At 34.2% G+C, this 21,378-nt stretch overlaps 1 protein-coding gene across 1 annotated transcript in view; it reads left to right on the forward strand.

Moving 5' to 3' along the window:
- LOC150108734 (dual specificity calcium/calmodulin-dependent 3',5'-cyclic nucleotide phosphodiesterase 1A-like) overlaps positions 1-21,378 on the forward strand; it is a 663,448-nt gene that overhangs the window by 393,780 nt on the left and 248,290 nt on the right. Inside the window, exons 2-4 of the mRNA XM_090416188.1 lie at positions 6,842-6,916; positions 16,467-16,620; positions 19,157-19,285. Of these exons, the coding sequence (XP_090272314.1) occupies positions 6,842-6,916; positions 16,467-16,620; positions 19,157-19,285 (358 nt within the window). The remainder of the gene's footprint in view (positions 1-6,841; positions 6,917-16,466; positions 16,621-19,156; positions 19,286-21,378) is intronic.

Below are 21,378 nucleotides of genomic sequence, written 5' to 3' on the forward strand. Positions count from 1 at the left end.
AGGGAAAAGAGCGAAGCGTGCGTCAAAGTAAGTTATGTAATAGCTGAAAAAAATTGCTAAAAAAGCAAAAGCCTTCTTGGATGGCGAGTTTGTGAAAGAGTGTCTCATCGCTGCTGGGGATATTCTGTGCCCAAAAAATAAGGAAGTGTTTAAAAAACTGAGATTGTCTGGAGTGACTGTAGCACCACGTGTCGAAGAACTTGCCAGTGACATTGAAGGAACTTTAAAAAAATGGTCGTCCGAATTTACGTCATATTCACTTGCTTTAGATGAGAGCACAGATTTGAAGGATACAGCACAACTGGCTATCTTTGTCCGTGGCATTGATCAACAATTCAATGTGACAGAAGAACAGCTGACGAAAGGCACTGATATTCTTGAAGCAGCCAAGAAAAACGCTCAAGCGTTTCGACCTCAGCTTAACCAACCTCGAAGGTGTGGTAACTGATGGTGCCCCTTCTATGGAGAAAGAACGAAGGGTTTGCTGCGCTGCTACGGAAAGAACCGGAACTATAAGGAAAAGATTTTGTCCATTATCACTGTTTAATCTACCAGGAGAATTTGTGCGTGAAAACTATTGGATTTGAGAATGTCATGAAAGTTATTGTGACTGTCGTCAACATTATTAGGGCAAGAGGATTGAATCATCGTCAATTCCAAGAGTTTTTGACCCAAGAGTACGAAACGGATCACGGCGATGTGGTTTATTATAGTGATGTGCATTAGTTGAGCAGAGGGAAGGTTCTTAAAAGAGTTTTTGATTTAAGGAGCGAAATGCAGCAGTTCATGCAAACCAAGGGGAATCCGATTGCAGGATTTAACGACCCAAAGTGGATGACAGACTTTGTCTTTGTGACTGACATCTCGTTGCATATGTATGACCTAAATATGCGGCTGCAATCCAAAGATCAACTGCCACATTCTGTTCGATCATATACCAGCAGTCATCTTTAGATTTATTCTCAATGCCATTCAGTGTCAATGCTGCCGAAATGCCAGGCTTAGTTCAAATGGAGCTGCTTGAACTCCAAAACAACTCTTCTTTGAGAGAGAATATTATTCAATGTGCCCTTGCTTACATTTTATAAAGACTACTTTGCTTAGGACGCATTCCTAATCTTCACAGGCACGCTTTGAAGACGTGCGCTTTGTTAGGAAGCACATACTTATAAGCAGTTCTTCTCCAGAATGAAGCATGTGAAGTCCAAGACAAGAACTCAGATTACGGACCAACATCTCGAGGATACTCTGCGCATAGCGACTTCCAACATCGACAAGCTGGTCAAGGAAAACTATTGCCAAGTTTCCCATTGACATTGTAAAAAAGGAATGTTTTCTTCATTAAATTATATTTTTTCAAGTATTGATTGTATTTACTTATCATGAACCCTACTTATACCTACGCTCTTAAAGCTGAGTTTGTTTATTTTTGTTGGATTTTATGTCAAGTATCAAATGCACAGCGTTCCTTGTGAATCTGGAAAGCATCTTACAATTCTAAATACCGCAGTATAGCTTAGTGGCCCGCTGGCTTCATTGAAATTTTTAATGCGGCCCGCACTGTCTGAAAGGTTGAAGACCCCTGACTTACAACATCCCCGACATAGTAAATATTGGTTTGCCATTCGCATCAACAGTAAAAAAAAAAAAGAAAGAAAAACAACAGGAGGTTTTGGTGGGAAAATACTTTTTAATCCAATGCAGTGATTTTTTTGCAAGCGCAATGGAAGGACCCTCCTAAGAGTTCAGAGACAGAAAGAATGACAATACAAAAGCATCTCCTAACTTCAGAGATGAACGATGAAAGTGGTAATATATCATTCTAAGAAGAAAAGCATGATGTAAACATTCTTTAACAGAAAAAGAGAAGGGGGAGCTGTCACTCAGTGTCTCTCGTAAATGAATAATGGCTACAACCTTTTCTTAGACCAAATGGATGCCGATTGCCATGAATATTATGCAGAATATTAACATTTTGCTAATGACAGTTCCTTTTACTTCTACACTAATTAATTATACGTACTTGTTGAGCAATTGTTATTAAGTTTCACTTGGAAAAAATTCAATTGTTCGCGTTTTTGGTGAGTTTTTTATTTGCTGTTTATTTTTTATTTGAAAGTTTATATATAAAAGATTATATGCCTCTAATTAATAAATAAATAATATGCCTCTCAATAAATGAGAGGAATATTATTGGTAATTTATGACATTGAATCTGCAATTTTTTTTATTGCTGTCTCATTCTTTTATTCCAAACTAATGTTTCGACATCTTCAAAGCTACCTTTTTGTTTTATTTATTTATTTTACAATTCTGTAAAATAAAATTGGGTAATCTGACCTCGAAGGTAGAAAGTTTGCAAGCAATAAATAGTATCTTACCTGGTGTGCCAATCGCCTTGCACATGGCGATGAAATATATACGGACTACTTCGCCACGTAAGCAAAACCTATTGTTGCCATAGAAACATAGCGACATTACGTCACTACTCTCTTAGGTTTTGCATGGTTCATTTGCTTATAGATTACACGGAAGTATCGTATCACATCCGTCAATGTCAGCACAATATATATATATATATATATATATATATGAGAGAGAGATTATTCTGAACATTATTTTTGTAAAGGTTTGTATTAAGTGGAAAGGAAAATAATTCTACATAGTACGTTTGCTGTATCATTCGATAACGCTTTTTTTTTTTTCAAAAAAAAAAGTTTATAATGTTCATTGCGAGAAATCGAGCCCACGTAAAATAATTATCACTGAAATGAATCCCCCCCCCCCTTCGCAGGATGGACGCTGCGCATGTCAGCGTTATTCTATATGAGATCAGGAGACGACAGGAAAGGTGCTGTCCGCATCGTGTATGCACTAAAAATGGAAATATTGGACTTATTCATGTGAAAATTTTCTAACTGTTCAATAATGAATTATTATGGTTAAATAAAATAAAAGAGCTTTTGAACTGTACACTTGGACATATTGTATTTGCTAGATAAATAATAATAAGAACATTTAACCCTTCATTCTATTATAAATAATCCATATCCATTACAAGAAAGTATCCACTGTTTTGTTCACCAATCGAAATTGCAATAGGATTAGAATCATATACCTAGAGGCGTACATTCCTTACGCTCTCGGAGAAAATTTGAATCCAAAGATAAACCAAGTGTTCAGGCAATCAACAGTCGAGAGGCGTGCCAGAACATCGCCTTCTGTGTCCGAACCAAACATTAACATAAACAAGTCTCAACTCTTGAAAGATGTACTATGGAGTGACGAATCAAAATATTATGTCAATCCCGTCCAGTAAAGATTGAAAACCAGCAGTACAATCCATTACTGCTGGTGTTGATGGTAGAAACTTTGCCCTAGAAGCCAAATAGTATTTTTAAACCACTTCAAGTCTCCAGTTAGCAAGGAAGTATCTGGCAATGGGTGACGAAAATTATGTGCCACAAAAAAAAAAGACCATAACAGCCATCCATACTACAACGTGATTCAAACTCAGAGAATATTGTTTAGAAGGCGGATAATTGTTGAATCCTTGAAAAATGACAAGGCTTCGAATTCTTAGATAGTAATTTCGATATTCATTTTTGTTTTATAAGGATGGCTTCGAATACTAGACACACCTTGATCGCAAGATCACAGGTTTTCTTGTTGCCAAATGCAGAGCAGCTACAAAAATGAAAACGCAACACTAATGAAGCAATTATTATGCACGCTTCTCATATAAATTCTTTAAAATGGCCTTATTATTTTCTCTTCGTGCACAATAATAAGGTGAATATTAAATGAAGAACAGTTTGCCAACTTAGAAAAAACGAATTAAAATACGTTTTAAATGTAATAGCTGTCTGTTTTCTAATTCGATTTATGTTAATATTAAAGTCGCGAATTAGTGCAATATATTATTTGAAAAAAAAGAAGATTTTATCTTTACCATCCTTTCAATAAAGATAAAAGACCACACAATTTTTCGCTTATGTGTTAAGGATTTCGATTCCAGTAATAATGTGCTTTGATTTTCTAATAGCAACTGTAGTAAGTATATCAGACACCAATGTAGGCGTTTGTCATGTGATCTTTTCGAGAGAGAGAGAGCATTTTATGATACGATCAAATTCTCTGTTTTTAATCTTGGTATCTGATAATCCGTAGCTCAGTCGGTATAGACGAAGCCCTTTGGTCGGAAAGACTTGGGTTAGGTTCCCGTCTTTATCTGGTCTCTTTCGAACTAAAGGTGAGTTAGCCGGTCTAATACAGAGGTAGGGTTTTTTTTTTTCATCCGGAAACTCGGGTTTTTCGTCCCTCTGAACAGGCAAACCGGGCCCGTGAACACACACACACAGTTCTACAGTCATAAAATATACTTAATCCCTCATTAGGAGGGCTCAACTTGTTAAGGGACGGGAGGATAGGGAGAACCCCATACGAAATAAATAATCCTGCTGTGGATGGACAAATCCAAGTTTACATGTTCTCTCCATATTTTACCCTATTATGTTTTTTGATGGTGCATGTATTATTCAAAAATATGGCACTAACTATTAAATTTATTTCCTTTTATTTCTATTATGATGTTGTTTTTAGTGTTTTAAAAGCATTTTTAGTATTAAACCATTTTTTCGACCGCTTTAATTCAGTTTAAATAGGTTCACGATTAAGCATCTACAACGCACGTCCTTTTGGCCAAAGTTGGAACGAAAGACTGTAGTGTGCTACAAAAGAAAAAACAAATTGGAAAAGTCAGTCCCCACAATATATAAACAACCACACATACATACGTGTATATGTATGTATGTATGTATGTATGTGTGGGTGGGTGGATGGATGGTATACGTTTATATGTATATAAACGTATATTATTATGAGAAACTTGAAATAAGCAAGTGATCTTAGAAAAAGAGGAAAAATGTAAGTTTAGCAACCATTGTAATCTACACCCTGTTGGTTGTTCATTTCATTTATGCGATTTCGTTTACGATCAAATATTAATTAATTAAACATAACGAAAAGCTAATTATTAAATAGTTAAGACTGAAGCTAGTGGGCAATAGATTTAGGATCCCGGAATAACAGACTTCTATGTTCAAAAACATATGCTTGCACAGGAGTGTTTGTTTGTTGCTTTTCTTTTTGTAATCTGAGATTGGTTTATTCCCAAAGTCCATCAGCTAGATTAGAAAGGAAGGGAATTGCCAATCGGACACTGTGATATCATGTTTGATTGCTAACTTCCTTGCTTTCTATCTTGACAATAAGATTCTTTTTTAATCTTGGGATTTCTTATCCGGAAATGTTTTGATAGGAAGCCTCAAAAGAAATATTTCTAAGAAAACTTTTTTATTCAGCAGAAAGTTAGGGAAGAAACTCATAATAGATGAAGTGAAAACAGAGCAACATAAATTGTTCTTGTCCTGCGAAACTTTGTTTTTAGCTTGGCGTTTTAAACTTTTATGTTGTTTTAAGATGACCCCAGGAAAGGTTAAACATGTAACATGTTATTATGGTTGGTGAGGGCTAAGTTGTTTTTGTTTTTATGGTGTTATTTTTGTTTTTATTTTTATTTATATAACTCGAGAATTCTACTCTGGACAACAAACGTTTTCGATTTCCTTCTGGTTGCCTATTATAAATAGGACTGCGATCTGAAATTTCATCTACCATTTAGAAACATTTACATCTTTCCAGGATTCGAACCTGCAACCTATTGGTTTTACCATAAAAAGTTTTTTTTATCTTTATCCTTGCTAAATAAATTTAGGATAGACTTAAAATTGAGTAAACATTAAAATAAATTGTAAATAAAATATAATCTTTATCGCATAAAAAAAATCATCGAATTATTTCTGTTCCACTATATAACTAAAAAAAAATAAATATGCATTCTTACCTCTATTTTAATATCAATCAGAATTTAATATATATATATATATATATATATATATATATATATATAAAATATCGAATTGCATTTAGGTCGTTTTTGAAAAGTTCTATTGTAAAAGAGAAAAATATGATGTAATTCTAAAACACAAACTTGTATAAATAATCGATTTTCTCATTATTCTTTTTTCTTTACATAAAAAGTCACAATTACACGTTTTACTTGGCATTTTCTACGTGAAACGTTTTGTTATGAATTATTCATGAGAAGTTCAGTATATATATTATGTTACGAACGATTTCCCAATTATTGAGAAATATTTGACAGAACCACTCAACAGCAGGGGTGGGGGAGTTGAAATACGCGTAAGTTTTCTTCTTTAACGATCTTTATGTCTTCCTTTTAAAAAAGGAAGACAAAAAATAATTTAAGAAGATATTCTATCCAGGCCGATCACAACGCTAAAGTTAAGCATGATGTGATTTTCTTTTCAAACAAGATAAGAAAAATAACAAAGGAATATAAAATTAAAAAACATAAACTCCATACTGAAAGGATGATGATAAAACTTTGCTCAGGTCATGAATGAGAATGCAATATACAGTAATTATTTGGTGGGAGAAGTTACAACATATCTGACGTTATACCCGGATGTATTTCTTTTTTGTTTTTGCTTTTCTAGTTTTTAGAAAAATCTATTTATGGTATCAACTTGAATTTAATACGGTATACGACTGCAATATATATTTATTTTAACATGCCACTTTCTAAGCCTTCTTTTATCTATACTTGAATAGTCGCCCATTTCTATGAATTTAAGTGAAGCTGATCGTTAAGTTTAAAATTATACGACAATATAGTATGAAATTGACAAATGTTTAAAACGAATATTCAAAATGATTTTTATTGTTGGGTGATAATGTTTTCATTGTTTTCTTTCAGTGGCTAACCCTCCGGAGAATCAAACTAAAGCCGAAAGTTCATCGCCAACAGATAATGAAGACACACAAAATTCTAGTAAGTAATTTTTGTATATGCGATAATAATGATAATAGTATGAATATTACATATACCGGCCACTAAATCTGAAACTTCGTAGAAATCAGTGGTTTTTCTATAACGAACTATACTGGCAGTGGCATGCCTATACGGAAAGCCACTGCCAGTACCGAGCCTCTTCAATTCTCTGCGTACAGTTCGTTGTTGACGTTCATTAAATGCGTCAGTCAATTACTACACAAAGGCGGTTCTGTTTGTGGCTACCATACAAGCCTTCCTAGATGACGGCGATCTTGTTCCTGAATGTCCTGCATTGAAGGACCATTTACGCCTCTTTGACATCGGGTTCTTTACCCACAAATTAAACACCTGAGATGTCTCACCTTTTTGAGAAACCAGTCAGCTCTGCTGTTTTCAGAATCGTGACCCCAGCTAGACGGGTATCCACAATAAGCCCGTTATCGAACTCCGGAAGCTTCTTTGCTTTTCCCATTGTGATCGACACTGTTGACGATTACTGACAGGCAGCAGCGTTCTTAAATAGTTGCCTAGAACACGAGGTCGAGTATTTTGCATATGTGCTGGGTAAATAACGTTTACATTCATCTGCATTAAGGTTTCTAATTCAGAATTAGAAACCTTCGTGCCGATGAATTTTTCTTATTATAATTATTCTAATTAGAAATTTCTAATTAGAACTATTAGATTTTATTAGATAAAATTTTTATCTAATAGAATTAGATTCTATTAGATAAAAATTCTAATTATTCTAATTCGAATTTTTCTAATTAGAATTTCTAATTCTAATTCACCTGATATGTGCAATTCTTTATTAATTATAAGTTATTTAGCCTAAATGAAAAGTTATTAACTCAGTGCTGCGTTTTTCGCTTAGATTCAGAACATGACTCTTTTTAAGAATTTTGAAATAAGCGATCATATGATAAGCAAATTCATATTTTTTGGAGTTTAGCAGGGCCATTCTTTGAATTATTCAAAAACATTTTTTTTAACCTTTAACTCTAAATCAATTCTAAACATTAGGACGAAATTATCCCATTCGGCAGGGAGGAATTAAAATCATCATCTATACTAAAGTTATATAATAACCCCCCCCTCCCCACGTGGAAAAGGTCTGAAGACCTACGACACGACAGTGCCACATGTGGAGGTAAGTAGTTACAGAGAAGAAAGAATCTGAGGTATTCATTTGGGGGTCGAGATGCCTGAGGCATCTCGACCCCCAAATATTTACTTAAATTCGTGTTTTCCCTTCCGAAAAAACAGAAAGAACAGCCGGAGAACTCACGCAGTCAATAGTCATAACTAGGGTTTCTGGGCGGAAGGAATTTCCGCCCGTTCTCGGGGAAATTGTTTCGTTTTCCTGTTCCCGAATCCCGAGAAAATTTGGTCGGGAAATCGGGAAAATTTTCAATAAATTATTTTTTATTAAATAATAAATCATATTTTAATATTTTTTTATAGATTGCCGTCAGAATGAGTAAAGAGTATTAAGAAAGTTGGGAATATTTTAGAAAAGATAAAGATAACGAATCAGCAATGAAAAGCATCATCAACCAGCGGTCTGCATAGGCACCTAGTATACATTCATGGAATAAAAAGGAAAAAACAGTCTGAATTGAATAATGATGAGCCAATGCCTTCATCTTCTAAGAAACGGCCATTTTGTATTATGTCAAGGGTTGGATTTAGAAGAAACCGTAAGCAAATTAGCAGCCTTGGATGGGATATCAGTCAACACCATCACAAAAAGTGAGTTTATTATGGAAAGTTTCACAAGTAAAGGAATACAATTGCCAAGAAGTCCATCTTCAGTTATGACACTAATACATGATTATTATGGTAAAGTGAAACAACTGTACATCCAGAAATTGGAAGTATTCAAATGTGATAATAAAAAACTGAGTATTTCAATAGACGAGTGGACCAGTTGCAAGAATCGCAGATACATGAATGTTCACGTATACTGCAATGAGACCTCTATGAACCTTGGTTTAATAAGAATACACGGGAACTGTCCTGCGGAAAAAGTGTTATCCTTGCTTCAAGAAAGATTAGAAAACTTTCAGTTAAAACTTCAAAGTGATGCGGTTGCAATTACAAGTAACGGTGCAGCTGTTATGGAAAAATTGGAAAATTATCACCGACTATTCCACAGTACTGCTACAACCATGCGCTACATCTAGCTGTAACAAAAGTTTTTATGTTAAAAAAGTTGAAAGGTGAAGCATCAGTGACTTGTAGCACTTGTTGCTCTGAATACGATACAGATGATAACAGTGATTCTGAGTTAGATGGTGTGGCCCGAGATGATCTATCTTCGGCAATTAGCAGCGTACGAAAAATTATGAAAATATTTAAATATTCTCCAGTAAAAAATTCTCTTTTGCAGCAAGAAATAACCAAGAGTGAAAAGAGGGAACTAGAAGTCATTTTGGACTGTAAAACACGCTGGAGAGAATGATAGAGAGATTTTTAATCCGATTAAGACTGTTTTACGAGAGCTGAAACTCGATCACTTATGGAAAGAAGAGTATTATGAAATATTGAGAGGTATGGTGAATTGCTTACAACCTGTAAGATTAGCAGTTGAAGCCTTAAGCAATAGAGAAGCTAATATTCTCACAAGTGAAGGAATTTTTAAGTTCCTGTTCAGTAATTTAGAAAAACAGAATTCTTCATTTGAAAAACAGAATTTGAACTGGCTAAACGTAGAAATAGAGATCTTGTCTCTCTCACAAAGTACTTGAGCAACGTGAGTTGTTTATATGAGATGGAAGAGGATGAATTTTTTGCCTTTTCAAGTAAGAATGAAATTGCACGATTGGTGAAGTCATTAATGGAAAGACTTTTTAAAGGAACATTTACAGCAGAAGAAGTTCCAATAAAAGAAATAAAGGATGTCCTTACAGAGAGTTCTGACATTAAATCAGAATCTGATCTGAAGAGTGAATTGACTAAAGCAATATCAATTTCGACATCAAAGCCTAGCCCTATGCATGCAGATAAAATATTTGCTTATCTAAGGAAGGAAATTAGCTTATATGAAGCAACGCATTCTCTCACTCCCAACTTGAAGATGCTTTTAGACTCACTCTTAACAATTCGACCAACTTCTACAGAAAATGAAAGAAATTTTTCCTCATCAAGTATATTTGTTACAAAGCGAAGATCACAATTGTCTGATCAGGAAATTAATGCTCTATGTTTCTTAAAGTTTCATTTTAAAAATGACAAATAAAAACCATTTGAAGTATTTTTTTAATTTTCAAACGAATAATATTTGTATTTTTTTTTTTAATATTTAATTTAATAAATAAATATTTAAATGAGATTGGGAATGTTAATACATTGTGTGATATATGTAAAAACTCACTGTATACTATAAGGTTTGGTTAAATAAAGTTTGCATTAATTACATTGTTTATATTTTGAGAAAATCTGAAATATAACAGAAACCTAACCAAAATGATACCGTAGTGACCCCCTGTTTAGCGCTCAGGGCAAGAGATGCACTAGTCATGAAATTCCGGTCGACCTCCATTTAGGAAATTTCATTTACTCGTTTTTTGCTTCGACCTTTTACATATAGGAGTGTCTCGAAACCTCCGAAAGACTGCGCCGTGGCCACGAACCCCGGTTGCCCCACCTTCTCTACGGCTTTTCTGTTTATTAACATTTACTGTTATAGACATTATTACAGATGATGAACGAAAATTAAATAAAAAAGATTATTGCGGGAATTCTCGGGAAATGCGATTTCCCGTTCTCGATTCCCGAAGCTTCCAAAATGTCGGGTATTTGGAAACACTAAATTCATAACCATCTCTGACTTTCCTTATTTGTAACAAAGCGATCCTAAGCAACCAACTAATAAGTGGGTATTCGATTCTTTAAAAATGTCAAAGAATATTCTTGAATATTCTTGAAAAATTGTTTGAGAATGTTCAAAAATTAGATTCATATTGGAAGCGAAATATTTATTAATTTATTCATTTCATTGATACGTGACATGATTGATACGACCTGCAGTGACAATAAGGCGAGTCCCGCTTGTTATGTCACCATAATAAACGAATTGCAGTACTACATTATCGACAGTCACCCCTGGCAACAGTGCATACATGCAGAACTGTTATAATATCTGATGCAAATAAGTCGGAAATTGGATACGTCCATGGAGATGTACTCCCATTCGATCGTAGCTTACAGCATAACTTGTCATATGTCATTAATATAATGAACAGAACTTTGGCGTTGACATCTTTATTGGCGATTCCCTTGTTAAGTGAATGTAGCTGTATTCCTTCTAAACATGGTATGGATTTCCGCGAATACTGCATAAGCTATATTTAGTTTTAAATTATTGGTCTGATAGTTAAATGCTGTTAGAAAATGTATGTAAATGCGGAATCTGCAAACAGGGATTGATTTACATTATTAGTTCCAAAAATAAAATATCAGCCATTTTGCAATCAGTAATTCCTTAGTTTTCACCATGGTTATCTCTACGCTATTGGAATACGATGCCGATAATTAAATGGAGGATTTCTGATTTTGTTTTTAATTCTGTACATCCAAAGGTGGAAGTTTTAAGTACTAGACCTTTTTTGTTGTCCACTTTTGACTATGACCCTGCTAATTATTCAGGACCTGAATAATTAGCAGGGTCATATTCCGGATTATCCCTTAGCCAACGGCGATATTAAATGTACGATAGGTTTGCATCCTTTTATGGGTAAGCGGGCTCACGTGAAAAATAAACTCACAAATAAATCCCACTGTATATAGAGACAAGAATGAAATATACTGAAACATACAAATCTAATAGTTTGTGTTCTTCAATAAGCAGCCGATTCAATATAAAAATCAGATGTTCTACCTTGATATGAATGCTTGTAAAGTTCTTTTATTGGATCGGTTTTTTCTAATTTTTTTTTATTATATAAACTTTACTCATGAAAACATGAATGTCAAGTGCTCCTCAAGGAATATCAGAAATTAGGTATGCCTGGAATACTCTATGGAGTCTAAGCATGTTTCTGGTGACTTCAGAGTATATAAGCAGTTATGACGTCACAGCACACCATTGTTATTGCGATGTAATAGCCATACGATAAAAAAATATATATCGTTATTTAAAAATAAATAAATGAAACGATTGCAGATGTTTTCATCTGGTGTGACGTCATAACCATATTTATATAGTGTGAAGTCACTAGAAACCATGCTTTGACTCCACACAGTATTCCAGGCATTATCTAATTTCTGATATTCCTTGAGGAGCACTTGACATTCATGGTTTCATGAGTAAAGTTTATATAAAAAGTAATGAAATTAAATAAAATAATATTAATTTTATTTATACAAGGTAATAAAATTAAATATGTATGATGAAATTAAACATATACCTGACATATGAGTTTATCTCGGCTAAAGAGGCTTATTTAGTAACTCCATCCCGTTTTCTGTTAGCTAGAAACCTTGGTGATATATTAATAACAACTGAATTAAAACAGGAATCATGTCACTAACAAATTAGCGTTCAATTTGAGTTGTTATAAACTCTCCAAGTAGCTTCTCTCTCTCTCTCTCTCTCTCTCTCTCTCTCTCTCTCTCTCTCTCTCTCTCTTTGTATGTGTGTGTTGTTCGTGACAAAATACACCTTCCATATGCAGCACACACACACACACTAGGAATTATCACTCCATTGTTAAAGAACACAACTTGCTTAGGTTCAATCCACTTAAATATCCCTTACAAGATCTATCACGAAACTAAAATAATAGGAAAATAATATACCTGACGAATAATGACCGCTATCCACATGCGTCTTTTTCTTATGCTCCCCTCCTTTCTATGTTCGGTGAACTCAATGTAAGGAAACTATTCATTAAAGCAGAAATGGAATGTACTTCAGAGCAATGGAAAACAAATAGTATCGTACTTGAATACATGAACGAGTTCCTCGTTACCGATCCCAATGAAAGGAAACTTGGAGAATGTAGTTTATATTGACCTGATTGACCCAATACCTACAGCAAATGGAACAGGATCTTCGTGCTGCTTGTGCGGTAAACAGCAAAAACGTGGCTTATATAGTAAATGAACGGGCCGATCTGCGTTTCCAGATGAAGAAGCTACATGATCCGGGTAAAGTTTGTTGATTACAACTCACCTGAGCTACTAACCTTTGAATATTTAATATAACGTACGGAAAGAGATTTTATGCTATTCGTTATTTGCTCTCTCTCTCATTTGCTGTATACCAGGTGAATAAATAGTATCGAAACATATATAGCAATCTGTACTCATGAAAAAGTACGTCCCTGTGGTTCATTTAATATCCTAAACAGGTTAAAGATTAGATAATCCCTTAAAATTTATACGGTTGATTTTTGTTTTCTAGAGTAATCTTGATCTAAGAACCAAATGCCAAGTAATTTTTCAAACTGTTTCTTGCTACCAGCTTAAGATGAAGCAATGAATAAGGCAACATGAAACAAGCTATTTATGGTATTTTTCATCTTTCCGAAGAGTGCTGAATATCATTTTAAAAAAAAATTAATTTTGATGAGCTACTACACGGATGATTTGGAACTTTTTTTTGTTTGTTTTTTTAACCTCCTTCAGTAGGCTGGAAAAAGCTGGGTTAGATACCCGTCAGAGAACAAAAGTAAATAAGAAATGTTTCAAGTAAAGATGAATCATACATTTTCATACGGAGTTCGCAGAGTTTTTCCATCCCGGAAATTGATGTTTTACATTCAACAAAATATTCGAGCCTTCCTTAAGTAAGCAGTTATAACCCCCTTTTCGCTTAGATAATAATAACGATAATAATAATAATCTTCATCGTCATCCTATCATGATTTTAGGTCAAACAGTTATTTCCGGTCTCATGCCATATTTCTTTTTTGATCTTCGAATACTTCTTTTTTCCATTTATTTGATATATCTTGGAAGTTCATTTTGCACTTGGTTAGACTATAATAAATTTAATGTAATCCTTTATCCAAGTGTAAGCAAACAACGTTTGCGCCTGAACATATCTTCAGGACTGAGGCAACAAAGGTCGAAGCCGGTCTGGGTAGTGGCCCTTCCCTTAATGCATAGCATTATACATGTCCCCAAGGAGATATGCTTTGCATTATGGGAGATACTGAGACAAAGAGTGATGAGAGCTTGGGCCACCTTTACTTCGAGTTGCCTCAGTCCTCAAGATACTTCAGGCGCAAAGTTTGTTTGCTTACACTTGGATAAAGGATTAAGCTAAATTTATTATATTTGCTATATGCATTTTGTACCATGTTATTGTCCAATGTTGCATCCATTTTTGTTTATATTTATGTGTGTAATAATGTATTGTTTTGTATTAAAAGAGTGTAAACTTTCTTCATTCGTTTTGTGATTCCACATGAAATAGAACAAGAAATGAAAAATTTCATTTCTGCTGTTTGAATTCATTTTTCATCTTTTTTTATGATTCATGTGTAATTAGTTTATTCAGATAGGATCTAATTCTAGTATGTTTTTCTACTATATATGGTTTAAATATAATGCTTATTATCATTTTCTTATGATAAAACACAATCCAAATATACGAAAGTATTTACTTGTTCTAATATTTTATTGTCTATAAGTATTCTTGCTGGGTTTTCTCGTTTGAAAGCCAGTATTTTTTCCTTTGGATATTTTCAAATTATCCTGTTCTGAGAATATATTTAATGATTTTACTGATCTTCGTAAATCATCTTTGGGAATAGTTACTATCAGAAGAATGTGGTCATCTTCCAACTTTTACTTCTGCAACTTTTTATCATTTATATAGTAAAAGCCTCCAAAGTATAATGCAGTTGTGAACACTGATATTATGACATACATCAGGTGATTTTATTCATAACCTACAGTTTCATGTATAGCAATCCTATCTTTCTTTTACGTGTAGTCATTCAGTGACAAGATGTTACCCACATGCATCTCGCAGTTTACCTTGTATCCAAGGTTATTCTTACCTTGTTGTTTGGTGAAGCATCATTATAATTGTTCTTCCTATCTTATTCATATCCTGACATATGTTCTGTACTATGAAATTATCTCCAAGGAAAGCAAAAGAACCGAGAAACTTCTAAACTAATTCTAATTTTAGTGTTTACATCGCTAATAGTCAAAAACTTTCTACTTCCAAACTTGTATAGAAAAGTGCTCTGCAGAAATGTAGGTTAATTATATGCTGACAATAACGTTCTGTCTCTTCCTATTGCAAGCAGCTGTAGTTCTGTTTCAAGTGACCTCATATAGAGCTCCCATAGGATTGCTTTGTTCAGGAACTGTTTCATAAGCTATTATTTTTTTTCCTATTATTCTTTTTATAATCTAGGGCTCTTCCTCAAATCTTCATTATACTCCTAACCGACTCACTACTTAGTGGCTGGTGAAGTTTAATGATAGTGTGTTTTGAAAGATGGCCAAAAAGGTCAAACAAGAGTTTAGTACACATAGAAAACTCACTTCGAACGCTGAAAATTTGGATGACGGATTAACTAAGGCTATGAGCACAGGTCATTATGCCTTTAAATTGCGCGTGTTCTCTAATACGTTTCACTATTTTCGGGATGAAAAACATAACTTTCTGGCAGGGAAAAACGCTGTTACCATCGTTATGATACCCGCTAACTCACTCAGACAGAACTGCGTCCCAGACAGGATTCTAATCAAGTTTTTTCCTACTGCATCGGCACCAAATGAGCTAAAAGGTCTCTCATTTTAATTAAAGAAAAAATTGACTTCTTTAGATCTCATCTTTTAAGTACCGAGTCAGTGATAGAGAAATGATAGCCAGTTGATGCTATCATATGCTCTCGTAAATTTGCTGGCCATCTGTGACACGCATGCGTTTGCATGCATGTTCGCATTGTGAAAGCAAGAAAATGTAGTGAAATGTTTAAACTTTGAGCTTGTTCAACGTCTGCTAGAAGTTACCAGAGTGTATGAAGTAGTATAAACAATAGCAATTAAAGACAAAGGTGGAACAAGCTCCTTATCACTTTTTGCTGTTCGTTATAAATATTGATATACTTATCCATGCATTGTATATTACTTAAAATTTTATGTGAAATAAAACATGTAAATCATCTGTAATGAAATTTATAACACATTTTTATTCCTTTATATATAAATATTTATAAATTCTTACGTTATTCATTTACTAATAATGTCGTGTTGTTTTATTTTACAATATATTTCAAAAGACCACGATAGTCGAACTTAATGAAAAGATCTCAGTTTCATTAAGCAGTGGGTCATCCGTCATTTACATGAAACAAGGTAGGCGAGAACAAATGATTTCTCCCCATACGTGGAGTGTAACATCTCCTCTTCCTGCTCCGATAATAAAATGACTACGGATCGTGTTTTAGTTAAGCCGAATACTTATAAGTCATCACAAAGTGTATTGGATGTACCTCTATTAAGTGCACTGCACGCCTTTGTCGGTGTGCACCCTTCAGTTCCAGCTGTCTCTCAATCATCTCTCTTTTCTTTCCAGAACAAGGCAGTGTGGTCGTACGGAGGATGCATCCGCGTGGAGCACAACTTCTCCGTACCAGAGCTCAGGAAGGAAGCATCGACCAGTCTGACAATAGGATGGACAGTCTGCCGCCGGCAGATACAATGGAGGCGTGTGGAAAGGCTGCCGAGAGGTGAGAGGTGATAATAAGTTGGGAAATTAGGGGAAACATATTTGCCTCCGACTGGAATTCAGGGAATATCTATAAAGGTTAACGGCTGGGTTATTTTAATTCCTAAATTAATTATACTGGTTTACTACATCGTCTTACACGTGAGATATTTTACTGAGTTACTTGGAATGCAATTTAAATTAACGAAAGCAGACATTTTACCTTTTAAATTATCTTTTACAACCAGCAGAACCATTGATTTGTTTTTATTATATATCATTTTTTCTTCATAAACAAAATATAAACGTATCTGCCTCTCTATTATTCCATTCATTTATATATCGTGTTCACAATTTTTCCATTTACAAATAGAACCTATGGAGACTCGCGATGTAAGGGGGACTTTTTAAAACCATGTTCAAGTTCCTTATCGATTGTTCAGCACACTCAGTGGTAAAACTACCACACTGTTCATCTTTCTCAATGCGTGGTATCAGGATTCCTCCCCCCACCCCCAACGAAAGTACAAGAACAATTGAAAGCTTGTTTCAGGGAGAGTGCAAGGAAGGAAGAACAATGACAGGCGATTTGACTCACGTCAAACTTCAATGAAATAAACTATTATATTCAAAATAATCACGCAAAACACCATCAATAAAAATTCAACACAATATTAAAAGCCTCTTACTCCAAAACAGCCAAAAAAAAAAAAAACCTTACAAAACTTTAACGTATTAAATAAAAGCTTCTGTTCCGTGAATGATTATCAATTGACTTCTTTTCAATGACATGGGCTGATCAGTGACTTCCAAATACATAATCTTTACTGATTTCCATACACGAGAACATTACGTCTTGACCTGTTGCTTATTAAAAAAAATATTAAAATTCTTCATCTTTCAGTGCATTTTTGTGGTCTTTGTGTTTGCTTGGATTTAAATGAAAAGCAAAAGAGGAGTGGAAGTTGTCTTTCCTCCTGATAAACTCCGATCAATAGCGGGAAATGCGTCAGAGGTAGACGCAACCTGCGTCGTTATGAATTAACATCCTTCTCACGGAAAAGTCCACCTATCTTTCTCTAGTCCGTGAAGCGGTGGAAAGCCCGACTTTATTAAAGACAAACATTCTTGTGCGTGTCGATAATATTGTGATGTTGGGCTCTTTCGTCAGCCACTTATACAATGTAACTCTCTTCTGTAACAGCAATAATGCTCTTTCCTATATTTCGATAGCATTTTTTCCCGTTTTTGATCTAACTTTCCTTCACGAATGGCTGTAACCTAAAGTACCTCCTTCGTAGGATAAGTTTTTTTTTTCATTTTATTTCTTTTTTAAGTATCTTTATTTATGTACTTACATATTCTAGAAATCTCACTATACAGACCAAACATAGAAACTTTTCAAGCCAATTCAGTCCTCCAATAAGCGAAGCGGTAACCTAACAAAGAAATTTATCTTAGATCTAAAGACAATCACCAAAATTCATTCCCTTGGTAGAATTCGAATTGGCAGTGAGTTGGTTGGAGAGCGAGTACGTTAACCACCCTGCCAACCAGGCTAGCTGATTCAGTTATTTTTATTTCATTATCCTATCTCATTGACGCTGGAACATTTGCGCGTATCCTCGTGCTTTAAATTTCCCAATTACACACCTTAGGATATTATTATCACAGGATATAATCCCAATATTATCAATAATATTAGGATATTATTATACTGTGGTACCAACAGTGCCACAGTAGGATACGAAAGACATTTAGGTCTTTTCAACTGAATGTGTACTTAATCATCATGGATTAAGCACACACACATTTAGTCTTTGAAGATTACTATGGTAATATGGATTTAACCGTTTGTATCATTCTCGTATCAGGTTTGTATAAGCCACGTTGCTTGGCCATGTGGATGCCTTATTTGTATCTCATTTGATATTGATGACATCGTTTGGTTGGAATGATCTGCATTAGAATTTCTTCCAAGATGCTAAGATCCTTTTAAAAAAAAACAAACTTGTCACCTGAAGTCACTTAACCAGTCTCAAACAGAAATGGCACGATTTCCCACCCTGAAACCCAGGATTTTCACTTCCCAAAACAGACAAAAAAACAACAGCCGAGGTGCACATACAAATGTCAAACATAATACATTTTCATCCGTAGCTGTTTCGGGTCATCATTTCAACGTAACGCGACCCGTGACAGTCCATTGGATGTAAATAATATGATGAAAATTTGAAGTCTTAAAGCTCAATGTATGATGCACTAGAATCCATTGCTCAGATCCGAGACTGGATCTTATAAATAAATAAATAAACGTATATGCGGAAAACAGAATTCTATCCACTTTAAAGTGCGAGTTAAACATGTATATGAGTATGTTGGCTGGCAGTAACTTCACACAGAATTCTGAGCAAAATTAACAGAATTCTAAAAATATCTCATTTGATTTGTTTGCTGTTGCAAAAATTAAGCCCATTAAAATTAAAAATCAAATACAGGTTTACTGGATAAACCTCGATAACGTAGTAATTTAAATTTCTTTAATTATTTGTTTACAGGTTACGTGAGCTTGCTAATCATTTGCAACGCGGCGATGTTCCTATTTCGGTTCTGCAGAAGGCGCTGCAATATGCTGCTGGCGTCCTGGAAGCTGCGACTGTGGACAACAATAAATGCACTGCGCAAAGGTAAAGAAAATATGTTTTTAATGATGACTGAAAACCGAAAAATCAAAGTTATTTTGTTCTAATTTAATAAGCCTAATAAACAGTAATAACAAGCAAACTATTTATCACCTGATAATATCGGTTGTTCAATTCATTGTTTCAACAATTGTATTTCGTTCTTAAAGTAACACGAATTGATTGGGCCCTTCCAATGAAATAAACATCATGCTTGTTAACAATATGAAATGTAGAAATTTTATTATTTAAAAGCGAAGTGCATAGTCATTCTTAAAGTAGCGATAACAGTTTCATTTCTTATCATTCGGTATAAAAACACAAAAAACAATAAAAAGAATGATGTCACAGCGTGAAATTCTTAGTCAATTAGCCATGAAGAATTGTCGTTCAAAGGATCTCAGTTACCAGATTACTACACAAACCTGCCACTTGATTAAATCCTTAATTAGCAAGGCGTTTGGCAGCCTTCAACCTTAATTACAAAAATAGCATCATGTGGCATAGTCCACAACAGGGGTCACCAATTAATTTTCTTCTCGATCCGTATTAGAAAAAGTAACTTGTTAAAGTCCAGAAACTTTTATGGCATAAAATTAATAAAATGGTAAATTAATATCATATTTCAAACCAATGTTAATCTTATTTTGCTCTAATTAGCTACATAAAACATTTATAATTATGCTGGAAATTAAAGTAGCGATAAATGTAAAAATAGCCAACTTTTCTGTCAATATATTCTCCTAAATAACCGGAGTTTGTGCAACAAACTCCACAGACTTGGCACGCTTACATATTTATTCAATAATCATTTCGGAAATATTCTGTCTTTTTAATGTAAAGCAATTATTTTACTCGTAGTTGCCAAAACTAGAATAATCATTTTATTAAGTTCAAATCACCTGTTGTCTTTGAAAAACTCATTGGTGGTATAGATGCAGACCACAATACGTCACTGTTGATAACCTTGGTCTGCAAGATTTTCAAACATGAAGAATATGTCCCCACTCAGTTAATGGAGGAAGACAGTGAGATCGGACTCTTGTTTTTCGTTTTGTTTTTATTTTAACTGAAAGAGGAATTTCGTTAATCGAACAGATCCACAAAACTCAAACTCAAAAAAACTTTTCCTAGATTTATTATGATCTTTTCAATCGATTTAATGTATTCAATCCTGGAAATAAACATCGTCATTATTGTTACGAGTAATGCAAGTTTGAAGGAGGGTTTAGTTTTTTTGTTGTTGTTTTTTTAGGTTAGCAATAAGGACTTAGGTGAAAAGTTCCACACACAGTATGTCATACTACTTTAAAATTTAATATTTAAAATGCCAGGAAACCTATGAAGCCAATGAGAAACTATTTTGCCTATCTTGTGGGTATTTTCTAAACTAAAATAGTAATTCATGTAGAGATGCATAATTAGGAAACATTTTCTCTATTTCGGATATTTTGTGGAATAGTATATTATTGGTCCAAATCCTTAATGCAAACTTCAGTAGCTAAGTGAAGCTTCTCTAACATTTATGTTTTCCAGTTACTGTTCGAATTTATCGAAGTCCTGAGACTGTCTTCATTCTTTCAGTATTCGCATTGCCTTTCAGTTGTGCTATTCCTGTATTAGATGTGGTCATTTCCGTTGTTCTCTACAATCAAATAAACACCAACTTTTCCAAATCAGTCTCTCAATCATTCTTTATTCCTCGTTCTTTTTTTTTTGTTTGGTAGTTTCTTGCTTTTAACAGGCGCGTTTTTTTTTTTTTTTTGCTAAAATAGTCTACACAATAGTTTCTTAGTTGCTACTCGATGCTCCTATTTCAAATAGCAAGCGTGTCTTTTTGAATTTATATCTTATCATCATGAATCTAGTGTGCATGTAGTGCAAAGAAATGCTGGTAGGTCGTGGTTTGAACAAAATCAAGAAACTACCAAACATTTGGTTCTGACATTTTATTTTTATTTTTTTTATTTAGATGTAAGCCAATTTTAAGAATAAATGTTTGGTATCTGAGCAAGTCTTGAGGTATTCAGATCATGTTGTCCGCAGCAAAAATCTGCATACTATCTTAGTTGTTTCCATTTTGTAAGCTGTATTATACC

This window comes from Typopeltis vanoorti, chromosome 3, assembly GCF_054136105.1.
Source record: "Typopeltis vanoorti isolate ZY-2024b chromosome 3, IOZ_Tvanoo_1.0, whole genome shotgun sequence".
Lineage (NCBI taxonomy): Eukaryota > Metazoa > Arthropoda > Arachnida > Uropygi > Thelyphonidae > Typopeltis > Typopeltis vanoorti.